Below are 22,411 nucleotides of genomic sequence, written 5' to 3'. Positions count from 1 at the left end.
TTTTTGGTGGAACTGGGGATTGAACTCAGATCCTTGCGTTTGCCAGTCAAGCGCTTATCCTACTGAGCCATCTCCCCAGCCGCTATTTGGTCATTCTTTTGGAGCAACCCCTACATAGACCTAGCCTGGTGGCACATACCTGTAATCCTAGCACCCTGGAGGCTAAGGCAGGAAGATTGCCATAAATTTGAGTCTAGCCTGCGCCTACATAGTGAGTTTAAGGCCATGCTGAATTACAGAATGAGACCCTGTGTCAGAAACCCAAAATAAATATATAGCATCTTTATTGAGATATAACTCACATATAAAACTCACCCACTTAAACTATGCTACCTAATGGTTTTTAGTATATTCATGGAAATATGCAACCATCTTAATGCCTATTTTATTTTACTTTATTTTCACTGTGCTGGGGATAGAACTCAGTACCTCACACACATTAGGCAAGTGCTCTACCCCTGAGCTACTCTCAAGGTTCCTACAACCAATTTTAGAACATTTTCCTCCCTCCCTAAAGAAACCCTACCCCCATTAGCAGTCACTTCCCATTTCTCCTCAAGCTCCCTGGCCTTAGGACCCTACAATTTACTTTCTGCCTCTGTAGGGTCACCTACTTTGCTCATCTGTCTCCATGGGCTGCCATATTGTCACTACAGCTGGCTTCTTCCACTTGGCGAGTGTGTCCATAGCTCATATGCTGAAGTGTGGATCTATACTTCATCCCTTTGCTGGTGGGGATAATATCCAATCTGTGCGCCCATTTGCCCACTGATGGGCACTCGGGTTGCTTTGGCTTTGGCTCCTATGGACCATGCCACTACGAACACTTAGGTAGATGTTCCGATGAGGACATCTGCTTTTGTTTTCCCGGTGTATGGGCCTGGGAGTGTGATTGCTGGGTCATGCCCAACGCATTACCTTTGGGACGCTGCCAGACAGCTGCACTCCCACTAGCAGTGAATGAGTTCCAGCTCTTCTCACCTCTGCCAGCTCGGTTATCTTTGATTGCAGCAATCCAAGCAGATGTGAAGCGCTATTGTGCTCTTGATTTGTATTTCCCGATGGCTGATGGTGTTGGGCAACTTTCAAAGTGCTTGTTGCCCATCTGGATCACCGCCCCCTTTATCTTCTTCCTCCCCTCCCCCTGAAGCTGGGATGGTGGCCCTCAGTGACCTTGATGTATCTTTGTGGTTGACCTTTAACCTCATGGTCTCTAAGCCACATACACTGTGCTCACCTCTGCCCCCATGGCCCAGAGAATACTCAGCCCACAGGAGTTGGAAAATTGGTATGCATGGTGGGAAAGAGGAACTTCTGGCAGCTGTCAATCTTTGGGGCAGGGAAAGATCACTTCCAACTCTACAAATAATTATTACTTCACATTTTCTAGCAGATAAGTATGTGTGAAAAAGCAGTACCCTGAATGCTCATTGCTTTACAGGGAATCAGCCAAGGCAGTGCTGGGAAGGCTTCCTGGAGGAGGAAGTAGGACTCTGCTTGTGTAGGCCGGCTGGTGGGCTCTGCAGGGAGATCGAAACATCCCATGTTTCTTCATTCCTTAATAATTTGGAAACTGGGGCTGGTGAGATGGCTCAGTGGTCTAAAGCACCTACTTAGAACAATCTTAGCAAAGCACAGGGACCGCGGTTCAATCCCCCAGCACCACATGCCAGCCAGCCCCGTCCCCTGGTGGGCTGAGCTGGCCACACACATACACACACACAAATAAATAAAATTTAAAAAAAAAAATAATAATAATTTGGAAACTACACTGGGAGTGATCATCAAGCCACCCAGGGGACTGGTGATCAGTGTGGGATTCCTGGTAGTTCCAAAGTGAGAACATTTCTATACCATTGCCTGCCACAGCTGGCACCAGTGCTAGGTTCAGTCATGAAGGCTACTTCAGTAGGCTACTTCAGTAGTTATGAAAGATGCAGCCAGAGGAGGAGGGTTCAGGGAGTGGCCTTGCTAGGGCTGGATCATTCATAAAGGTGGTACTCTGAGGTCCCCCCAGGAGCCAGAAGCAGTGAGGGGCCTGTGGGTGCAGAATGCATGGTTGGGATGAGGGTGGGCTCCCATGGCTCTCAAGCACTCAGAACCAGCACTCCAGGACAGAATGGCTAGGTGTGTGGAGGTGGCAGTGGCAGGGAAAGGCTTTTATGCTGGAACTTGGTGAGGGGCAGGGTTCTTGTGGAGTTGGGGTGCTGGCATTGCCCCCTCCAGGTTGGAATGACAGTCAGCTGTCATCTGCCTTCAGACCCAGGACATCATCACTGTCTGCAGTGTAGCCTCTGTCCTGCTTCTTGGCTTCAGACCCAGGTGCAGGTTGGGTGTGGCTCAGGGCTGCTTGCTTCTCTGGCATGCACAAGGCCCTCAGTTCCATCTCCAATCCCCAGAAAACAAATTAAGGGCTTAAACTTCCTCCCTAACACCAGCAGGGGTGGCCTCCACAGCAGCTTCCCTTTCTTGCACGTCTAACCCCAGTCACCCTCAAGGCAGTTTGAGATTTAAAGCTGTGACTCGTGAGTGGGGCCTTTATACTGGAACTTGGTGAGGGGCAGGATTCTTATGGAGTTGGGGAGCTGACATTGCCCCCGCCAGGTTGGAATGACAGTCGCTTCTACTGAGATGGCTCAGTAGAATAAGCGCTTCCCTGGCAAGGGCAAGGGCCTGAGTCCAATCCCTGGTTCCGCCAAAAAGAAAGAAAGAGAAAAGAAAGAAAGAAAGAAAGAAAGAAAGAAAGAAAGAAAGAAAGAAAGAAAGAAAGAAAGACAAACTCCCTGGGGGGGACTAGGGGACAGGGGCTAGGCAGCCAGGGATACCCACAAGTGTGCAGAAGGAACATGAGATAGATGCAAAATAGAGGGTGCGTGGGAGGGAGCCCTCCAGGGAGCAGAGCCCCAAGATCTAGAAGATGCTGGTGGGCTCAGCTGCTGCCACAAGCCTGGAAGTGCCTGCCATGCAGAAGGAAGGGATGTGGGGATTTCCTCACCTCAGATCCAAGGGTCCAAGGTTTCGCAGAGCTGGAGCTCTCTGAGTCCCCATCACTGCCTCTGGAAAGCGGGTTTCTAATGAAACCTGCGTGGCAGGGTGCTAGTGGCCACAACACTTGAGGCAGCGTGTGTCTGTACTAAGTGAGCTAGAAACAACGCGCACATAATGCTTGGCCTCCTCCCCAGCCCCAGGCCCCAGCTGGCTCCCAGTGCAAGGCCAGCCATGGCAGCATGGCAGCAATCATACCTGAGGCTGTAGGGATGATAGCCAGCAAGCCACCTCTCCTACTGAACCAGCAGGTCCCTGTCCTGCCTCCTGCCCCATTATGTAAGAGCCCACGGGTGGGCAGCTGGAGTTGGTGCCAGGTGGGTCAGAGGTACCTAAGGCCACACCTCACCAGCAGCCCCAGGCACGCTGGGGCGGGTCCCCACTTGTGCCCAGCCTCCCTGTCATCACCTGGGACCTGGGGCACCACACTGCTCCCAGCCTCATCATGCCTTAGCTGCAGGAGCGAGGGGTGCGGAGCCCAGAGCTCACCTGCCACAAGCACGGACCAGCCAGACCCTCTGGGCAGGACCTCTGCCATGAGTCTCCTGTGGGGGACAGCAAGCTGGGCATCACGACCAAGAGCGAGCAGCCAGAGGCCTGGTCTGTGAGGTGAGGCTACCCCTAAGACAACTGAGAAAGGGAAGGGGCGTGGAGTCTGCCAGGCAAGGTTGTGGGGGATCAGTGTGGAATCAGACTATGCTGTTGCGGCAGGGAGCAGTACTGTGGGAGGCTGGAGGAGAGGGGGCTTTGGCCAGGACCATGGAGTCTAGAGGAGAAAAGCTGCTTGTCTTTGGGGCTTGGGATGGGTAGGTATCCAGACAATGCCCTGCGTGGAGCGCACCCTGGCCTGGTGGTGGAGACCAATTCTGCTTTTGCATCTGAGAGGTGAGGATTGTGGTCAGAGTGGTCTTGAAATCTGATGTATTTGTTCATCCTGCTGAGTGACAGCCCTGAGAGCAGCCCAGTGCCCCAACGAAGCAGCTGCTTCTTATTCTCCATCTGGTTGTCTGGGCCGACGCGTGGGTTTACAGAGCAAGAAATCAGTCAGGTGCCCGCCCAGGGGCCATGAGTCAGGCTGAAAGCAGGGCAATGCCTGCACCTCCGGGCTGGCTGTGACTCACCTGTGTCTCTGTTGCAGGGCAGTGTGTCCTCGCTGCTCACTGGGGCTGCTGTGGCTCTCCAGGGACGGTGACTTGTGTGCTCCCCGAGGCCCTCACTCTCTCCCCGTGAGCTCTCGGGGTGCGGCCACCTGCAGGGACCATGCCTGAGGTGCTTCTGCTCAGGTCCACCAGCCTCTTCCTCAGGACTGTGTAAGAACCAAGGCCCCACCTCTCCCAGGGGAGGACTGAGCACAGCACCTGGGCCCTGGACTTGGGTGTGGGGTTTGTTGCCCTGCTCTGTCATCCCCCACCAATCTCTCCCAAGAGTCTTCTAATTCCTTGAAAGACAACCCAGCAGCTGGAATAACGAGAGCTGACCCTGAACTAAGTCTTGCTCGCCTGTCATCTTCTAAGCACAGGACTGAGGGAAGATCCAGGGTTTAGAGAGGTGCAGTGACCCTCCTGGTCACACAGCACCTAGGTGGACAGACTCCAGAGAGCCTCAGTGCCAGGCTGGTCACAAAAACAAAAACAAAAACACCCCACTGAGCAGCTGCTCCATGGCAATCAGTGTCATAGCTGCCAGGATGGCAGGGAAAGAAGGGACAAAAATGCACGTGAAGGGGATCTCCATCCATGAGGTAAAAAAGAGTGCTCTCCCAGATTCATGCATCTTGCAGTGACAACTGGAGAAGGGGCCACTGCCACAACAAGGACAGTACTGGATGAAGCTCCCCAGAGCTACTCAAGCCCCAGAAGGCCTTCAGAGGCTCCACCCGAGTTTCCAAGGGTGTCCCTGAAATCTAGGAGGGCTTCATGACAGAGGGGTGGAAGGAAGCTGGGAAGGCTGGGGCAGACAGGAGAGAAGATGGCTCAGATAAAATGGGGTACAGGTCTCCCACACCCTCACCTTCCACCCCACCATGCCATATGGCACAAGCAGAGCTTGGCTTTCTTGCTGCTGGGAGGTCCTGTAAAGGTGGGGTTGGCTTGTTTCTTCAAGGAGAGTAAGGTGAAGACATGTTTCTGTGAGTTGAGGTGAGGCAAAGGGGCCTCCTTTCGGTGACTCTGTCTTCCCAGGAGTACAGAGCAGAAGCAGTCTGCTCCCTTCTCTCTTCCTGCTGTTGCTTTATTACGTGGGTGCTGTCCTACTCCTCCTCTGGGACACCTGCCAGCTTTTGGGGAAACACTGCATTCCAGCAGCATAATTTTCCCAAATGACAGGAATGAAGTATTAATCACCTTGAGAAGCTCATTATGGTCACAAAGCCAGGAATCTCGCCCCACCTGCTGGGGTTATTCGTGGTGGGGGGGCAGGGGTGTTTTGTTTCCGGCATCCACATTTGACACTGATCACCACAGATCATGGTTAGGAGGATACACAGATAGGTTCAGTCCTTTTCTGGATGTTTCTGACCTTGTGTAGCATTTTAACAAGCTCTGCCCCCCTGTTTCCTATTCTGCTTCCCAAACAAACTTGGAGGATGAGTGCTAAAGCGGCACATGTGCAGGAAGGTTGCTCAGAACATCAGAAAGGAATAAAAACTGAAGCAGCCTTGCCCACAGGATTGACAAAGTCTAAGGCGGCTACCGCGTTGAGGAGGGACAGAAGGTTCTAACTGTAATTGGTTTGGATTAGCACTTTCTTTCTTTTTTTTTTTTTTTTTTTTTTTTTTTTGGCAGAACCAGGGATTGAACTCAGGCCCTGACGCTTGCCAGGGAAGTGTTTATTCCACTGAGCCATCTCCCCAGCCCCACACTTTCTAATTTGAGTGACATCTCTTTGTAGGGACTCAGTCTCAAAGGCTTTAGCAAGGCAGGGGAAGAGCATGCTTTATTTGGGAAATTTGGTTTCAACTTTCTCTTAATCAAGTGCCCCCAGTTCTTTAGGCAGAGGGTGCAGAGTCAAGACCAACTTCAGGGACAAGTGTGTGGTCCCTGTCATGACAAGTATGGGGGGAGCAGGATCCCCTCCTTTGGGAAGGAGGGAGACAGCAGATCTCCCTGCTGGGCTAAGGCCAGGGCCTGGAGATGCTTCTATCGCCAGCCTTATAAGCAGTGATTAGGAACCCTAATCACTGAGGTGTGTGAACTTGGCCCCAGCTTCCTAGCTTCCTCTGTGGCTATCTTTTCATATTTGCTCTTTGTTTAGTTATTTGAGAGCCAGTGCTGGTTGACAGGAAGTTAATTAGGTGGGGAAATGCAGCCTTACCTTTCATGGTAAGGATTTACAAACAGCCCTGTTTATAGGAGGCAGTTAAGATGGGAGAGATTACAGTCTGGATAATTTGGGGGTGGCTCCCAGTTGATGGCTGATGGCACTGAGCCTAGGGCTCACCTAGCTCCATCTTGGAGGACCAACCCAAGCTGAGCTTGTGCCAGCACACTAGCCGTTGTCATGGTCCCTCCTGGTGTACACAGCCCTTTGTCACATCCCATTGCCAGAGCTCAGTGCTATATGGTTATCTTACAGTCTTCTCTATCCCAAGGTGGGGCCAGCTTCTCCTGACAGTCCTTGGGGCAGTGGTGCTACACAGTGACCCAAAGTCTGCAGGCTCCATAGCTCAGCAAGTCCCACATGCACATTTTGCTCATCTTCTGCAGCAGATGCAGGTTTTCCTAGCAACAAAGGGACTACCTGGCCCTGTGGTCCAGGCCAGAAGGGGCTGGTTCAGTCCACACAAAACCCCCTTGCACTCTCTTCATCACCTCCTGATGTCTTTTGCTTTAAAACCTATCCCAGGTTCTTAAGCAGACTGCTGCCAGGTGGGCCTGGGCCTAGGTGTGTTCGAAAACTTAGCTTGAATCTGCAGTGCCAGCAAGCAATAAGGCCGAATGTTCAAAGCAGGTAATTGGCTCAGCCACCTGGGAACTGGGCAGGGGCTGGGCCAACCCCATGCTGACAGACAGATGGGCCTCCCAGGAGTCAGGGGCTGCCATGACCAGCTGCACAGGTTACCCACTGCAAAACTCCAGCCGGCTCTGTTCACATGGCTGATGACTATGTATGTGTCCCTGGAGTTGTGCAAGCTTGAGGCCTGGTGCAGTTCTGAGGTGTGTACTGAACCACCTGCTCACCACCCAGGAGGCTGAGGTGTGGCCACATAAAACCCTGAGGTGCTGAGGACAGTGAGGCTGAGGCATTGATGGATATGCGGAAACACAGTGAGAGAGCAGGATCTGGGGCAGAGGTGAAGGGCTGAGCCTGTTTAGATGCAGGGTGCAGCCCAGGCAGCATCTAGGAGGCCTCCCTCGGGGCTGCACGGGATCCCAAGAGCTCTTAGTGGGACCCCACATCCAGTCTAAACAGATGAGTTTCGCAGCATGGCCTGGATGGGTGGATGTAAAGAATAAGGAAGAGTTTTCCCAACCGCAAAGCCCTCGTGCCCCTTGGTGGGATTCAAAGTCCCTAATGGAAGACCCAATGGCATCCTGATCCCAAAGGAAGCATGGGGCTCAGAGATGGGCATGGACCCTGTGCCCAGGGTCACACAGCAAGCCAAGCACAGCAGACCTGATTTCCTTCCCCAGGAACCCCTATAGGCTTCAGGAGGCTGGGGAGGGGTGGATTGGCCCTGCAGGCCCTGAGATCCTGTCCCCTGACCTCTGGGAGCCTCCTGTGGATGCCCTGGGGCTCTGCAGGAGGCAGCAATGCCAGTGTCACCCTGGGCTGCTGGGCCGGCTTATTTCAACTGTGTTCTCTGCCATCTCTGCCAGCTCTCGGACTGATGGGCATACGCTCTCCAAAGAGTCCCTGAGCCACGTTCTCCAGCTCTCAGCCCCAGAAAAGCCCCAGGATGCACGGCTGGACTGTTCAGGTAAGCATAGGGGCTCTGGGGTACACAGGGCTTGGGCAGTACATGGCGCTGGGTCAGGTGGAGGTGGGGGCATTTGGGTCACTGTGCAGAATCCTGGGAGCTCTGTGGAGATCCTGCCACTCTCCGGTTCCCAAGGGTGCTGTCCACTCTCTCTCTTGGCCACTGTGACTACCATCAGGGCCAAGCATGCCCAAGACAGTGGGGAAGAGTTCAAGAAGTTTGAGAAAGCATGAAGCTAGAGATAGGGAGGTGATTGGATCCCATCCCAGCCAGGCCTGGATGCCCACTGGGTTGGCCTTGGGCATTCTGGCCGTGGCACCTGGGTGCAGGGCAGAAGCAATGAGGCAGCGGGGTTTATCTTGGAGGCTAGACACTCACAAGCTGTCAAGTGACCTTCCACTCAGATAATGCACATCTGAGAACACAGAGCTATCAGAGCCATGATGATAATAATAATAATGAATGTTTGTTCCCTTGCATTGGCCACAGAGCAATACTGTAGCAGAAATAGTGCTAAAAAGAAAAGAGACAAGAGGGTCAGAGGGCCACCGCCCACACCATCTGGGCCATCTGTGGCCCTCACTCTGCTCCTGCTGGGACACCTCCTGGGCCTCTGCGTGGGAGTGCTGGGAGGAAGCCAGTTGCCTTTGGGTGGGTGTGTGTCAGCTGGCTGGGTATTTTATAGGCTGGTCTCCTGGGTATCTTACAGGATGGCCTCCAGCATCTTATGGATATAGCCTCCCATCTTGTAGGATGGCTTTCTGTATTGTATATGATGGCCTTTGTTTGGCTATACCTGTGTTTCCCTAGTGCTTACAGGCTGTGTGTTTGGGGAAGTGGGTAATTATGTTTTTAGGGACACTGGCTGGGGAAGAAGCAGGAATGGGGATGAGACCAGGGCCCAGGCTTTGAGGTCCCTTTCCTTGGGATTTCTACCAGCTTTCCTGGATCCCTGTGGACAAGGACAGCACCAGGATTTCTCTGGTCTGTTCAGGCATTATCCCAGGTCACTAAGCCCATTCTCAGTGGGAAACTGAGGCACAAGAGAGCTTCAGGATGAGAGGAGATGCAGTTAGAGCTCAGGTACAGCGTTCTCAGGCTGCAGGGCTCCCCACAAACCAAATGCCAGGTCCCCAACCCCTAGACTCACTGTTGCCCTCAAACAAGCTGCCACAGGCTGGCCTTGGCAGGAGTCTGGCCTGGCACCCTCTCCTGCACACCCATCCCTCTGACTAAGGTACCCCAGCAACTATGGCCCCTAGGGTTCAGTCCCAGCTTCCTGGTAGCTTCCCTGAGAGGCTCAGAGGGCAACATTAGCACCTGGGAACCTGGACACAGGGGAGCCCTGGGCAGGAAGGCCAAGTGTGGGTGTGACACTGTATTCTCTCTCTCCATGTAAGGTCCTGTGGCCCACAGCTACTTGACCTCTGTCACCATCACCCAGCAGGACAGAAACTGGCAGGATCTACCAGAACAGATATTGTCAGAAGGCCTGGAATAGCGTCCCCTGCACAGTTGAAAACCCGTGAAGGCAGGTGGAGGAGGGGTTGGGGCTCCTGCAGGGGAGATGGCAGGTGTCTGGATCTCGTTTATCAGGATGCAGGGTGGCCCTGCCTGACATGCAGACATACACCAGAACCTTCCACCATATGGGGAGCTGGGGGGGAGGAGAGTACTGAGCCACATGAGCCTGTTCCTGCCCTCCAGGATCTTTCAGTCTTCAGGCAAACACACACCAGACAAAGGCACAGATGGGTGAAGGAGGGAGGCCTGCTCATTAACACTGGGGTTAGGATGGGCTCCCTGGAGAAGGGGGACTCTCTGCTGCCCTTCAAACCTCAGACCCCCAGGCCTGGGTATGAAATGCATGGTCTGTTTCGAACTTTCCACCCAGGGCAGGTGATGAGAAGCAAGGAGGTGTTAGAGGAAGTGACTTGGAGCAGCAGGGAGTCCTTCTGCAAAGCCTTTTTCTTTTTTAAATTTTATTTATTTATTTATTTATGTGTGTGTGTGTGGCCAGCTCAGCCCACCAGGGGGCAGGGCTGGCTGGCATGTGGTGCTGGGGGGATTGAACCGTGGTCCCTGGGTTTTGCTAAGCTTGTTCCAAATAGGTGCCTTAGACCACTGAGCCATCTCACCAGCCCAAAGCCTTTTTCTGAGATGGAAAAGGCTGCTTCCTCAAGAAGATGGGGGTGGGTAGGGAGGAGGGGGGAGGGAAGGGGGGAGGCACTGGTAAGGTTGCAAAGGTTAAGAGTGCTTCCCCATAGAGCTGCCCTGCAAAGAGAACAGCACTGTCACCATTGCTGTGCCTCGGGCTAAGGGACTTCGTGGATTCTCTCATGTCTCTTCACAGCAACTGGGAGAAAGGCATGTTTATTTCTTCCATTTGAGACAGGAACAGCACTGAGGTGGGGCATGATTGTCTTTGGGTCACATAGCCTTAGGGAAATGGTTCTTTACCAGCTATCCTGACTTCTTGGGACCTGGGCTGTGTTGTCATAGTAGGGTCCCCAATAGGTCTGGACAGCCTCAGCCTCCTCTCTGCCTGCAGGAATAGGGATTTACCTGGGAACCCTTAGAGGTTGCCTGGTCCCCTGAGGGGCCCTGAACTCTAGTCCCCAGCCTGCACCCTGAGCAGCCCCAGCTAGAGAAGGAAGGCTGGGAAGCAGCTGTGAGCAGAGCTGATGGAAGCACAGGCCAGGACCAGCCCCATACCATACCCCTAGGAGCCTCGCACCCCTAGGAGCTCCGAGCTAGAGACTGAGCTGGAGACCAATGTATTCACTCATTTTCACTGTCCCTTGCCTCTGTTGTCAGAGGTCCCAGAGCATATGTTGCAGTCTGGGGTGTAGGAAAGGAATAGGAAGCCCCTTGCCCCAGGGAGCTCAGTGTGAGGCTCAAGCCAGAAGGGGGCCAAGGGACAGAACCAGTCAGAGGATGCCCTGTCCCTTCTGCCTCTGGAGTGTGGGGCTACAAACATTGGAGGTGGCTTCTCACCTGTGCAGTGAGACAGATGCAGAAAGGGGGGTCTCTGGGAGTCCTTGGAGCCCCCATCTAGTCATTCACAGCTCATAGCCCGTGTCTTCACCTGCTGTCCGTTGTCCCCTTGGAGCCTGCCTGTGCAGGACAGGTGTAGCTGAGCCTTCCGGACTCCACCCCCCCTCCAGAAATTGGCACTCTACTGCCTCCTGTTTGTCCTCTGTGTGGCCACATGGGCAACTGGAGCCCTCTGCTTGCCCTGCCCTGGATAAGTGAGATCTCGTGCGTAGACTCCAGAGTTAGGAGAGTGACTTAGAGGGGCCCTAAAAGTCATCCATCCGCATAGTAATTTGGGGGGCGAGCCATAGTGACCTGGGCTCCAGCTTGCTCCTGTGAGAACACTAGGCAGTAGCTGGCAGCACAGGGCTCTCTCTGTTGGACCCTGAGAAATGAACCACTGACCTGTTGGCCAGTAAGCTCTGTGCTGCTTTGCCAAGGCATCTATGGCCAGCCGCTCTGTCTGGGATGCCTTGACCTTCTGTCTGTCTCATCCTGAGCCTGGTACTGTCTCTTCTCTGTGTCCTCCCGAGTGCTTGGCATGGGCCAACCACATGCCGGAGCCCTTGCACAGGCTCCTGTGTGGGGAGGCCCTGCAGAGCCCATGCCCTGGAGAAGTCTGTGCCACTTTGCCCCGTCCCAGCATCTGCACAGTGCACTGTATTCCCACCCCTTCGGCCATTCCCACAGACTACAGAAAAGGCTCACGCCACCCACCCCCACTCTGCCCTGGCAGTTTTCTCTTTCCCAGAAAACTGAGTGACTTCCTCTGCTGTTTGGATGCCCTAACCCCAGAGCCCTGGCGAGCACGCCCATGCTTCCCAGCTCCTCCAGCATAATGGGCAGATTGATAAGACCCAGGCTGGTCGGCCGGGAGAAAGAGCCTGGAGGGGGAGAGCAGAGAGCACCATTTAGCAGGGGAGGCCGCCCCACACTCAAGGACTGGTTCTGTGTGCCAACTGTCACATTGGTGTGGACTGCCGGCCATGGTCCTTGGTTGGTTGAGCTGAAGATTTGGTTGTGAGTTGCTGTGTGGAATCAGCTCTGTTGGTTGGGGGTACCTTGCTGGGTGATGGGAACCTGGTGCATCCCGGCCCGGTTTGTCTATCGCAGCAGTGATCTTGGTTTGGGTGTGACCTGGGGGGGGGGGGAGGTACTCCTTGAAGAAGTGGGGACCTGGGCTGATTTCTGCAATCTCTCTACCCTAGTGAATCCCAGACCCAGAAGCCAAGAGGGGCCGCAGACCTGGGCCAGCTCATGACCCTCCTTCCAGACAGTCATTGTGACAGTAAAAGAACATGTAATGACTGAGGAAATGGTCTCAGTAGGACATCACGTGGAAAGGGGACAGATGACTGTGCAAACAAAGAATGCTGACAAAAGCAAAAGAATGAAACAGTGTTGCTGAAGGCTTAGCAGATTGGGGCGGGGGCAAGACACTGCTCTCTGCTCTTTCTAAATACCCTCAGCTTCTGCGCAAGCGCTGGGCTTGCAGACAGGCACTGGCAGAAAGAATACATAAAATGAACCGGGACTTATCCTTGAGGAGTGGCTGCCTAGAACCCACGACCCAGCCCCACCATACCAAATCCCACCCGTCACCCCCTACTGATACTGGGACCTTTCCTGGCAGAGCTGTACTGACACCACATTCATATTCTCCCTGTGCTCTGTCATTGTCACCCTGGCCTAATTCCTTAAAGGGTGACAACTGGCTCTTGGCACTTTTCCAACCCTCAAGAAAGCGTTGATAAGTGCATGCCCCATCTTGCACAGCTTCTGTCTGTGGTGAGATGGCCTGTCTTCCTGGCTGGTCTACGCTGCTTCTGGGTCTGCCCTTGGGAGAATCCTGAGGAGGCCAGTAGGTGGGTTGCGGTAGCATCTGAGATGGAGGCTGTGATAACAGGCAGGGTGGGAAAGACACAGAGAATGAGGGCCAGGAATGGAAGAATTAGAACTGAGTGGCTGGCTGCTCGGTGGCGTGGTTCTGAGCTCTTCTCCTACTGCTGCTGCTTCTCATGACTCTGCCACTGGATGGTGACTTGTGCTACTTCATTGACCACCGTCCTAAATTCTTCAAGAGAAAGACCCTGGCTGTCCCAGTCCCCACTGCTCAGGCCCTCCAGGAAGGCTCTGTCCCTGAACCGTGATCTCAGGACCATGGCAGGGCCTACAGATCAGAAGCAGTGCTGAGGCAGCAAGGCCGGCGTCTGAGGCTTAGCACCAGGCCCAGAACCACTCAGCGAAAACCCAACCCTTGGGCTCATTGTCCATAGATTTCTCCATTGTCTAGAAGAGGTTGGAAGAGGGCACATTGAAGGTTGGGCAGGAAGTGGGTGTCACGCACATTGAAGGTTGGGCAGGAAGCCCCCAGGCTGGGAGCCTTGCCTGTCATCCCGTCTCTTTCTTCCTCTTCCTTTTCCTTTCTTCTTGTACCTCCCCCTCTTCCTCTTTCATTGTTATTTTAAGTAGTACTGGGAATTGAACCCAGGCCTTCACACCTAGCTCTATCGCAAGCCCACTTTTTATTCTGATTCTGAGGCACATTGTCACTAAGTTGCTCAGGCTGACCTCTGACTTGTGTTTCTTCTGCCTCAGCCTTCCACAGTGCTGGGATAACCACACCCAGCTTGTCTTCCCTTTTTTTCAACTTGAAAGTCCAAGGGCAGACAGGGCAGCTGGCACCTCTAAACTGTGGTGGCCCTAGGGTAGAGGAACATTAAAGAGGATGTGGCCTTGCTGGGCCATGCAGGGTGGGAGTTTCAGCTGGTGGGCCTCCATCTATCTCGTCCCCAGCAGCAGCTTGTCCTGGCTCACTGTCTGGCTGTCCTCTGGGTGAAAGTGAGGTGGAGAGAGGAAGGCCTGGGTCCTAAAGCTGGGACCCAAAGGAGCCCACTCCTTCCTGCATACCCTGGCCTCTGCTCTGGTCCCAGGACTTCATATCACTGGCTTCTAGATTGGTTTATAGGACAAGTATATTCTTGACATTCAAAAAGATGGTAACTGTGGAACTAAGCTGTCAGCCTGAGGAAAGATCTAGCAGCAGTCACAAGACTGAGAGTCACCCCTGCTCCTCTTGGCACCCAGCACAGGTGAATGCAGCGGGCCATGCTCATCTCTTAGAAGAGCCCTAGGACGCTGGCAAGGCACTGTGTCGTGGAGGAGAGAACAGCAGGGCAGTGCTTGGCCTGCATGTTTTGCAGGCTGCCATGGGCCTGACCAGGCCTGGTCCGACTCCCTGGTCCTTCACTTCTGGCCCAGGGAAACTGACTGAGAACTCAGAGTCAGCACACAGCCTGCAGCACAGGGCAGGCCTGGGCATCCTTTCATGCCTGCTCCCTTAGACAAGGGCCAATGGCAAAAACCCTGAGGGTGCCACCTCTGCAGCTAGATGGGGCTGGTCAGCAGATGGCAGCACTACCCTGGGGTCATCGTAGAGGGCCACTCTCACCTGAGGAAGAGGAGATCCCCCAGGGTCTGTATTCAGACTTCCTTTGTGGGCAACTTGATGAGCTTGGAAAGGAGAAAATGCTGGAAAGTATCCTTTATTTATTTATTTATTTATTTATTTTTATTTTTTGGTGGAACCGGGGATTGAACTCAGGCCCTGTACTTGCCAGGGAAGCGTTTATTCTACTGAGCCATCTCCCTGGCCCCTAGAAAGTGTCCTTTACTGAGCACAAGCTTTGTAGTGGTTCTTTCTCACACACTACTCCCTTCAGCCCTCACACTCACCCTGAGAAATGAATCAGGCTCAGGGGGAGGGCGTCTGATCCCTCGTGTGCCCAGAGGTCTGTTGTCCTCACCCACCACACACAGCTTGAGCTATCCAAGCCTCGGAGGCCAGGTGGTGCCCTGGAGGGTGTCGCAAGGGTGACGGGAGTCCAAGTCCTCCTGCCATTTCCTTGGGGTGTGGACTTGGGAAAGGGCTGAGCCTGCCTGAGCCATGCTGCCCATCTGAGTGGGCACTTGACCCACTCGGTGTAGACTATATGAGAGCGGGAGGCGGGTGAGCCACTGGCTGGTGTCCATCTACGCTAGAGAATGTGCAGCCTGGGCCTAGAGTCTGATGGTTTTCAGTGCCCCTAGATCCTTCCAGTGTTCTGATCCTCTGTACCCCCTGGGTCTGTCCTCACCTGTTTCCAGGGCAGAGAGAACACACTGCAGCTGGGATGAAGTGGGGAAAGTCCCAACCCTCTATGGCTCCACGCCAGGCTGACCACCTCCCCCAGGCAGCCCCCAGTCCACCCCAGCCCTGACTGCTTGCCAGCCCATGGCCCAATGCCCATGGTGTGGGCAGCACCATTGGGGCTGTAAGCTCACCTGGGTCTTACTTGGGGGCAGCTGGAGAAGATGTAACCAGGCCGACCTCTTCCTGCAGAGAAGGCTCTGTGGACGACCAGGGCCGATGGACGAGTCCGCCTGCGCTTGGACCCCATCTGCTCACAGCCCCCCTACACTATACACCGCATGTTCTACGAGGCCCTGGACAAGTATGGAGACCTCAGCGCTCTGGGCTTCAAACGTCAGGGCAAATGGGAGCGCATCTCCTACTACCAGTACTACCTGATCGCCCGCAAGGCTGCCAAGGGCTTCCTGAAGGTGAGGCCAAGCCACATCCTCCCTGCCCATGTCCCATATCCTGGATGGCTTGTTGTCCCTGCCCCAGTTCTCTGCAGGCAAGGCCTTAGAAATCATGACTTTAACCCACCATTGTATGCGGGGCCTTAGACTCAGGATTTATCTTTATTGAACCTTTCTTTACCAAGCTCTTGACACCCATGTGTCATCTGGTGTCCCAGGCAGGGTGGACCCAGAGGAGTCCTGCAGGGATGAGGTATGGAGAAAGGCCTCTTTCCCGTCCCTTCTCCGTCTGCCTTAACTCACCTGCCTTTGTCCTGCAGCTTGGCCTGGAACGAGCCCACAGTGTGGCCATCCTGGGCTTCAACTCCCCCGAATGGTTCTTCTCAGCAGTGGGCACTGTGTTTGCAGGGTAAGTGACTGGGAGGGATGCAACTGGGTGGGTTGGCAGTAGGCAGAGAGCTGGAAGAGTCATGTTATCCCCCCCAGTGGTGCTTTCCTCAGAGCTCTCCAGGGAGGGGGCTCAGGAGTACATAGGGGTAGGGGGTCCCCCTACTCTTGCCCAGGTGTGAGTTTCCCGGGTGTCCTGCAGTGGGATTGTCACCGGCATCTACACCACCAGCTCCCCTGAGGCCTGCCAGTACATTGCGCATGACAGCCGCGCCAACATCATCGTGGTCGACACACAGAAGCAGCTGGAAAAGATCTTGAAGGTTTGAGCAAAAGGGGCTGGGTGGAGGTGAGGGTAGCTTTCCTTACAGACCCCTTTTCTAAGGATGAAGACACCCCCAGCCAGGGCCTCCCTCATCCTAGCAGCAAACTTCACACTAACCACATTGAGACTGTCAGGGTGATGGTTGTCTTCCTTCTGGAAGGGCAGGAAACTGAGCCTGGATAACTGAAAGACTGGGGTCGCCAGGTTGAGCCAGCCCACTGCCTCCCATGGGACAGGGTTGCCAGGACCTCTGCTTGTGAGAAAGAAGTACAAGTGGCTTGGAACAGAGTCTCAGTGGGAAGTGGGAGTGGGGAGTGGTGTGAGAGCTGCCACACAGCAGGGGAAGTGAGTGCCGAAGACACGTCCCCTCCCCCAAGGAGCCCAGATGCAGTGTTGGCAGGGGTCCACTGCTTCTCTGAAGGCCCACCCTACCTGGTACTGTCCCTATATGCCCACATTGGATGGTGGTGGCCTGGTGACACCTCTGATACAGTTGTTTCCAGTGACTGGCATGGTCCCCAGGTCTCCCTGCATCCAGAGGAGCCTCCAAGGCCAACGTTTGGTGCTCGTGTCCTTGACCAATCTTTGACCTTGGTGCTGGATACATCACCTGGGCCTTGGCCTCCCTGTCTGTACCTCAGAGCCAAGGGTCTCCAGCTTCCCATGACCACAGGACCTGGGTCCCCAGATGGCCAGGGATGGTGTCTCCTATGCTGCCAATGACAGAAAGAAACTATCTGGGGCCAGGGGTCCCCTCTCCCAGTCATGGTTGGGTCTTAGGGCAGGATGTCCAAGTGCACATCCACAGGAAGAGGAATGAAGCTCTGAGCAGCCTGGACCAAGGACACTAGTACAGGTAGAAGGAGAGGCCCTGGGGACCTCAAAAGAGTCTAACAGGGCTATGTGTCAGGATACACGTGTCCGTGCAGGAAGGAACAAGACACACATGGCTGTGGCTGGCTCCTTATGGACACTGAGCCCAAACACTGTTGGAGACAGAAGGGAGGTCCCTTCTGTCTCCAGAGTCTGGCCAGGACACAGGTCAGCCACATGAGGGGCAGGTTCTCCAAATCAGGGTGGCTTCAGGGAGTGAAACCCATGCTATTGCCCAGGACACTGAGGGTGGTTAATGCCCTGCAGTGCCATCTTGAAACTTACTACAAGGCTGGAGGTGGCCCCTCTGCTGGCATCATGCACCCAGCTGGTGCTGTGGTGCATGCCCTCTCATTTGCCATGTGGTGGGCCTGTCTTTGCTGTCCAGTGGAGGTTTGTTGAGTGGCACTCGTTCCCATGAAGATACCCTGCCTCTTCCCACTCTCTTCTATGCCCCACTTCTACAGTCCCTGTGCTTGCACGGTCTTGCTTTGGCTCATCTCCATCCTGTGTGGCAGAGCAAAGGCTTCATGCTGGGAGCACACCCAGCACCCGCCTTGCTCCCTACATTCTTGGGAATACATAACAAAGATCCCCAGTCCTGGCTACTCAGGCAGCCCAAGACCTAGTGTGACTCATGTCCTCAGATGTGAAGGTTTCAGAGACCCCGGTGGCGTTGGGTGGTTCCTTAGCCACTGTTCATAGTCCTGGTCATGAGTGGACCTAGGCCCCACTCCCAATCCTAGGCTGGCTTTCATCTGAGGTTTTCTTTTCTTTTTTTTTTTTTTTTTGGTGGAACCAGGGATTGAACTCAGGCCCTTGCGCTTGCCAGGCTCACCTAAAGTCTTGGTGGTTTGAGATTTATCTGAAAGCTGTGCTAGCAGGACCTGGGCTGCCACACATGAGATTGTTAGTGGGGGAGCCCTGCATACCCCCAGGTTCTTCCTCCTATTGGGATGGGGGGCATGTCTGGGGAGTTCACAAAGTCCCCAGTAGATTCAACATGCTCCTTGGAGGAGGTTGTTGATTGAATTCAAATGCCACCTCCTGTCTCTCTCTGCAGCCAGGGAAATAGGCTGAGAGTAGGAAATGACCACTGGAGCCATTTGCTCTATGAAGGCTTTTGATACAAAAACAGATAGACCGCCCCAACCCCATATCTGCATCAGATTCCATCATGGTCAGTGGGTTTCTCCATACTCAATTCTTCGATCCTTCCATGTGCAGAAGCATTTAAAGGCAAACCCTTGTCTTTCATGCGCCTCTAAAAATGTAAACTTTTTCTTAAATAATTGTTGTAACTGTCATGAGCAAAACGATTCTTTCACATCACCTAACATATACAAGTTTTTTCAATATTTTTATTATGCCAATATTTTCATAATAGTAAAACACACATGACATGACGCCTATCATCTTAACATTTGCATTGTTGTGCAGCGCCTACAGCCATCCATCCCCAGAGCTCTGGTGTTGCCAGACTGAAACTCTGCACTGTAGACAATGACTCCCTGCAGAGAGCCAGAAAGGATGGTGTCAAATGGCCCCACTCTGAATAAACCATAAATGTCTGAGGTGACGGCTATGCTAACTGCCCTGTTGGGATCTTTACACAATACATCCTGTACTAGGATAGGATGCTAACACTATACATCTGCATAGTTGTTAGTTAACTTAAAAAACCTCCTACCCCTCCTCCCTCCTGCCCCTGCTGTTCTACATTAGGGCTCCCAGCCTTTCTGCTTGATTCATTTAAATGAGGCTCCAAGCCAGGCAGAATGTGCAGGTCTCCTAAGTACCCAGTGGGCATTACTACCCAGAAATTACTGGAAATGCAAAGCTACAGGCCCTACCCTGCCCTACTGAATGAGATACTCAGGGGTGTCAGCTGGCCTGGTACTCATGCTAATCAGCTCTCTTGTGGCTGTGACGCACAGAGCCATAGACAGGCTGCGGAAAGTAAGGCAGTGACTTGCAGTCTCAGGTTTGGGATGTGTCTGCCCTCCTCCCTTTCAGTCCTTTGCTGCCCCTCCCCCCAACCCACACATGGGGATTGAACTCACACAGGGCTTTGCACTGAGCTATAAACCCAGCCTTTTTTTTTTTTCCGCAGAACCAGGGATTGAACTCAGGCCCTTGCGCTTGCCAGGGAAGCGCTTATTCCACCTAACCCAGCCCTTTTATGTTTATGTATCTATCTGATTTTGTGGTACTGGGGTAACCCAGAACCTTCACATTACATTCAACCCAGATCTTTTTATGGCTAAATTGTCCAGGCTGGGCTCTACTTTGTGTTCCTCCTGCTTTAACCTCTCAGAGTGCTGGGATTACAGGTGCATACCACATCACGCCCCACTTCCTCCTCAGTCCTTTAATTCCTTCCTCTATTCTCTGTGCTTCCTGTTGATCTGAAGGCTGATACAATTTGTATGAGAACTGTCCTGACAGATACCTCATGGCAGTGCTGGATACTCCTAAGACTGTGGCTTCCAGAGTCAACAACATAAGGCTCACCACAGTTTTCAGGGCTGCCTGTCCTCTGGACCTGGGTGGTGGCTGGGTCACCGCTGCAAAATTCCCCAGGTGCCTTCTTTATGGTTTTAGCATCCATTAATCTTCTTGGCCTGAATTAATTATTGCACTAGGGTGGAAAATGTTGAATTGCTGTTTTACTGGCAGAGAATTCTTTTTTTTTAATTAATTAATTAATTTATTAATTTATTTTGTGTCTGTGAGTGGCCAGCTCAGCCCACCAGGGGGCGGGGCTGGCTGGCATGTGGTGCTGGGGGATTGAACCACGGTCCCTATGCTTTGCTTAACTTAGCTTGTTCTAAGTAGGTGCTTTAGACCACTGAGCCATCTCACCAGCCCTGGCAGAGAATTATTGCCAAAGGAAGACCTTGCCCTTACCACCCTCTGCTCTCTGGAGTCTAAAACACCCTGTGTGCAGAGCAGGTGTGGTGATGGGATCAGGGCCTATTTGATGGCTGTGTTATGCATATGTCAGGAGCATGCACTTGACAGTGACTGGGTAGAATGTTTTGCAAATATGTCAAGTTAGTTGACAGCCTTGTAATGTTGGTTAAATCTTCTATATCCGTACAGGCTTTCTTTCTATCAAATAGTGAGACAGGGAGTGTCAAATCTCCAATTATTGGGGCCGAGGAGATGGCTCAGTAGAATAAGCGCTTCCCTGGCAAGCCCAAGTGTCTGAGTTCAATCCCCGGTTCTGCCAAAAAAATAAAAAATAAAAAAAATTTTTTTTTAAAAATCTCCAATTATTACTGTAGATTTAGCCATTTTTTGCTTTTAGCTCTATCAGTTTTTGCTTCATACAATTTGGAGCCTGTTATTAGACATATAAATATTTAGATTGTCAGCCCTTTGTTATTAAGAAGCACCCCTCTTCATGCCCTGTACTAGCTCTTGTCTAAAACTATTTTGCCTCATAGTAATATACCATTCCAGTTTCTTAGGATTAGGGATTGGATGTATATTCTTTATTCTTTTACTTTGAGTCTGTGCCTTTATATTTAAAGTTTCTTGTAGACAGTATGAACTTGGGTTTTGTCTTTCTTTAATCCAATCTGAAATAATTATCACAAACTGATCAACTGGCTATTCATCTTCTCTTTGTCCCATTGGTTCTTTCTTCCTTTTCTCCTTCCCCCATTGGGTTGAGATTTTTTTCTTTTGCGATTCCATCTTTGTTTTAACTGTCTTATTAGCCATGCTGTTGCTATGTCAGTGTTGGCTGTAGAACGTGCAAGGTGCATGTGTAATTTCTCAGGGTCATCCCATGTCACCCATGATGCAGAACGGTCCTCTGTATATGTGGGGTCCGTGCCAGTGATCCACCCACCTCAGATAGCAATATCCATCTGTAGCAGTGACATACGTATGGACTTTCTTCTTATCATTGTTCTCTTTTTTATATATATATTTATTACATTTATTTATTGTGTGTGTGTGTGTGTGTGTGTGTGTGTGTGGCCAGCTCAGCCCACCAGGGGGCGGGCTGGCTGGCATGTGGTGCTGGGGGATTGAACCACGGTCCCTGTGCTTTGCCAAGCTTGTTCCAAGTAGGTGCTTTAGACCACTGAGCCATCTCTCCAGCCCTATCATTGTTCTCTAAATGGCACAGTACAGCTGTATAGGCAGCACTTGTGCTCTATTGTACAAGCCTTCTAGAAGTGGTGTAAAGTGTGCCGGAACACTTGTGCCGAGCATGCTATCTCATACACATGACTTGAGGCATCTTGGAGTTGGTACCTGCAGGGCTATGTGTCCACCTGTGTCCCTGTGTGCCTTTGAATCTATGCCTGGCAAGCTCAAGGGCCTGAGTTGGATCCCCAGTTCTGAAAAAAAAAAAAAAAAAAAAAGATACAAAGTTTCTTGTAGACTGCCTGTTTAATTTCTATAGAAGTTACATACCTCAAATACATTGCAGTTAAATACCATTCAGAGAAATTTACAAAAGAGGAAAATGCTTTTCGTGTTCACCCACATTTGCCATTTCTTACCCTGCATGCTTTTATGTAGAGTTAGGCTTTCACCTGCTCTCATCTTCTGCCTTGAGAACATCTCTTAACCTTTCTTGTCACATTGTCTGATGGTGACACATACACTTAGCTTTTCATTTTCTGGGACTTTCTCACAAGGAGTCTGTGATTTCTGTAGTCATCCTCCTGTTTTCAGCCTCCCCAGTGCTGGGATTACAGCCAGACTCAATCGCTGGCTCAGTGTGGAGGTGGGGGTGGGGGTGGGGGAACAAAACATGACACGGGACGGACACGTGGCACGTGGTGCTGGGGATCGAACCTCCACTCCCACCCCCAGTCCCTGCGCTCACAGGCCCTAAAACAGATCTAAAATAGATCATGCATCGCTATTTTTTTTTTTTTGAGACCCTGGGTGGGTTCCGAATGGCATGCCAGGGCTGGAACCCCAGTCCCTGTGTCTGCCTAAGCAGGCAGCTTTAATCTGCTGAGTTATCTGGCTGGCATTTTTTTTTTTTCCAGGGATGGGGTGGGGAGCATGGCCAGATAGCTCAGCTTTGTTCCTTTCATACTTATGTTTAACTCATGATTTCACAATGATAGCTCTGATTCAAACATTACTTGACTTTTATTTTATTCTTACATTTTAAAATATTTCCTTAAAAACTTCTTTCAGGCTTTCTTTTTTATTTATTTATTTATTTATTTATTTATTTATTTATTTATTTATTTATTTTTGCGGAA

General features: G+C 52.2%; 1 protein-coding gene across 2 annotated transcripts in view; it reads left to right on the top strand.

Annotated features, from left to right (window-relative positions):
• Window positions 1-22,411, top strand: part of Acsbg1 (acyl-CoA synthetase bubblegum family member 1) — a 42,635-nt gene that overhangs the window by 7,493 nt on the left and 12,731 nt on the right. Inside the window, exons 2-6 of one of the 2 annotated variants that reach the window (XM_023712501.1) lie at window positions 6,889-6,993; window positions 7,863-7,963; window positions 15,381-15,601; window positions 15,904-15,992; window positions 16,173-16,293. In XM_023712501.1, the coding sequence (XP_023568269.1) occupies window positions 6,889-6,993; window positions 7,863-7,963; window positions 15,381-15,601; window positions 15,904-15,992; window positions 16,173-16,293 (637 nt within the window). The remainder of the gene's footprint in view (window positions 1-6,888; window positions 6,994-7,862; window positions 7,964-15,380; window positions 15,602-15,903; window positions 15,993-16,172; window positions 16,294-22,411) is intronic. The other variant, XM_023712502.1, reaches the window with a different exon arrangement.

This window comes from Octodon degus, unplaced genomic scaffold, assembly GCF_000260255.1.
Source record: "Octodon degus isolate 3935 unplaced genomic scaffold, OctDeg1.0 scaffold00026, whole genome shotgun sequence".
NCBI classification, from domain to species: Eukaryota; Metazoa; Chordata; class Mammalia; order Rodentia; family Octodontidae; genus Octodon; species Octodon degus.
This window is presented reverse-complemented; position numbering and strand designations above follow the sequence as displayed.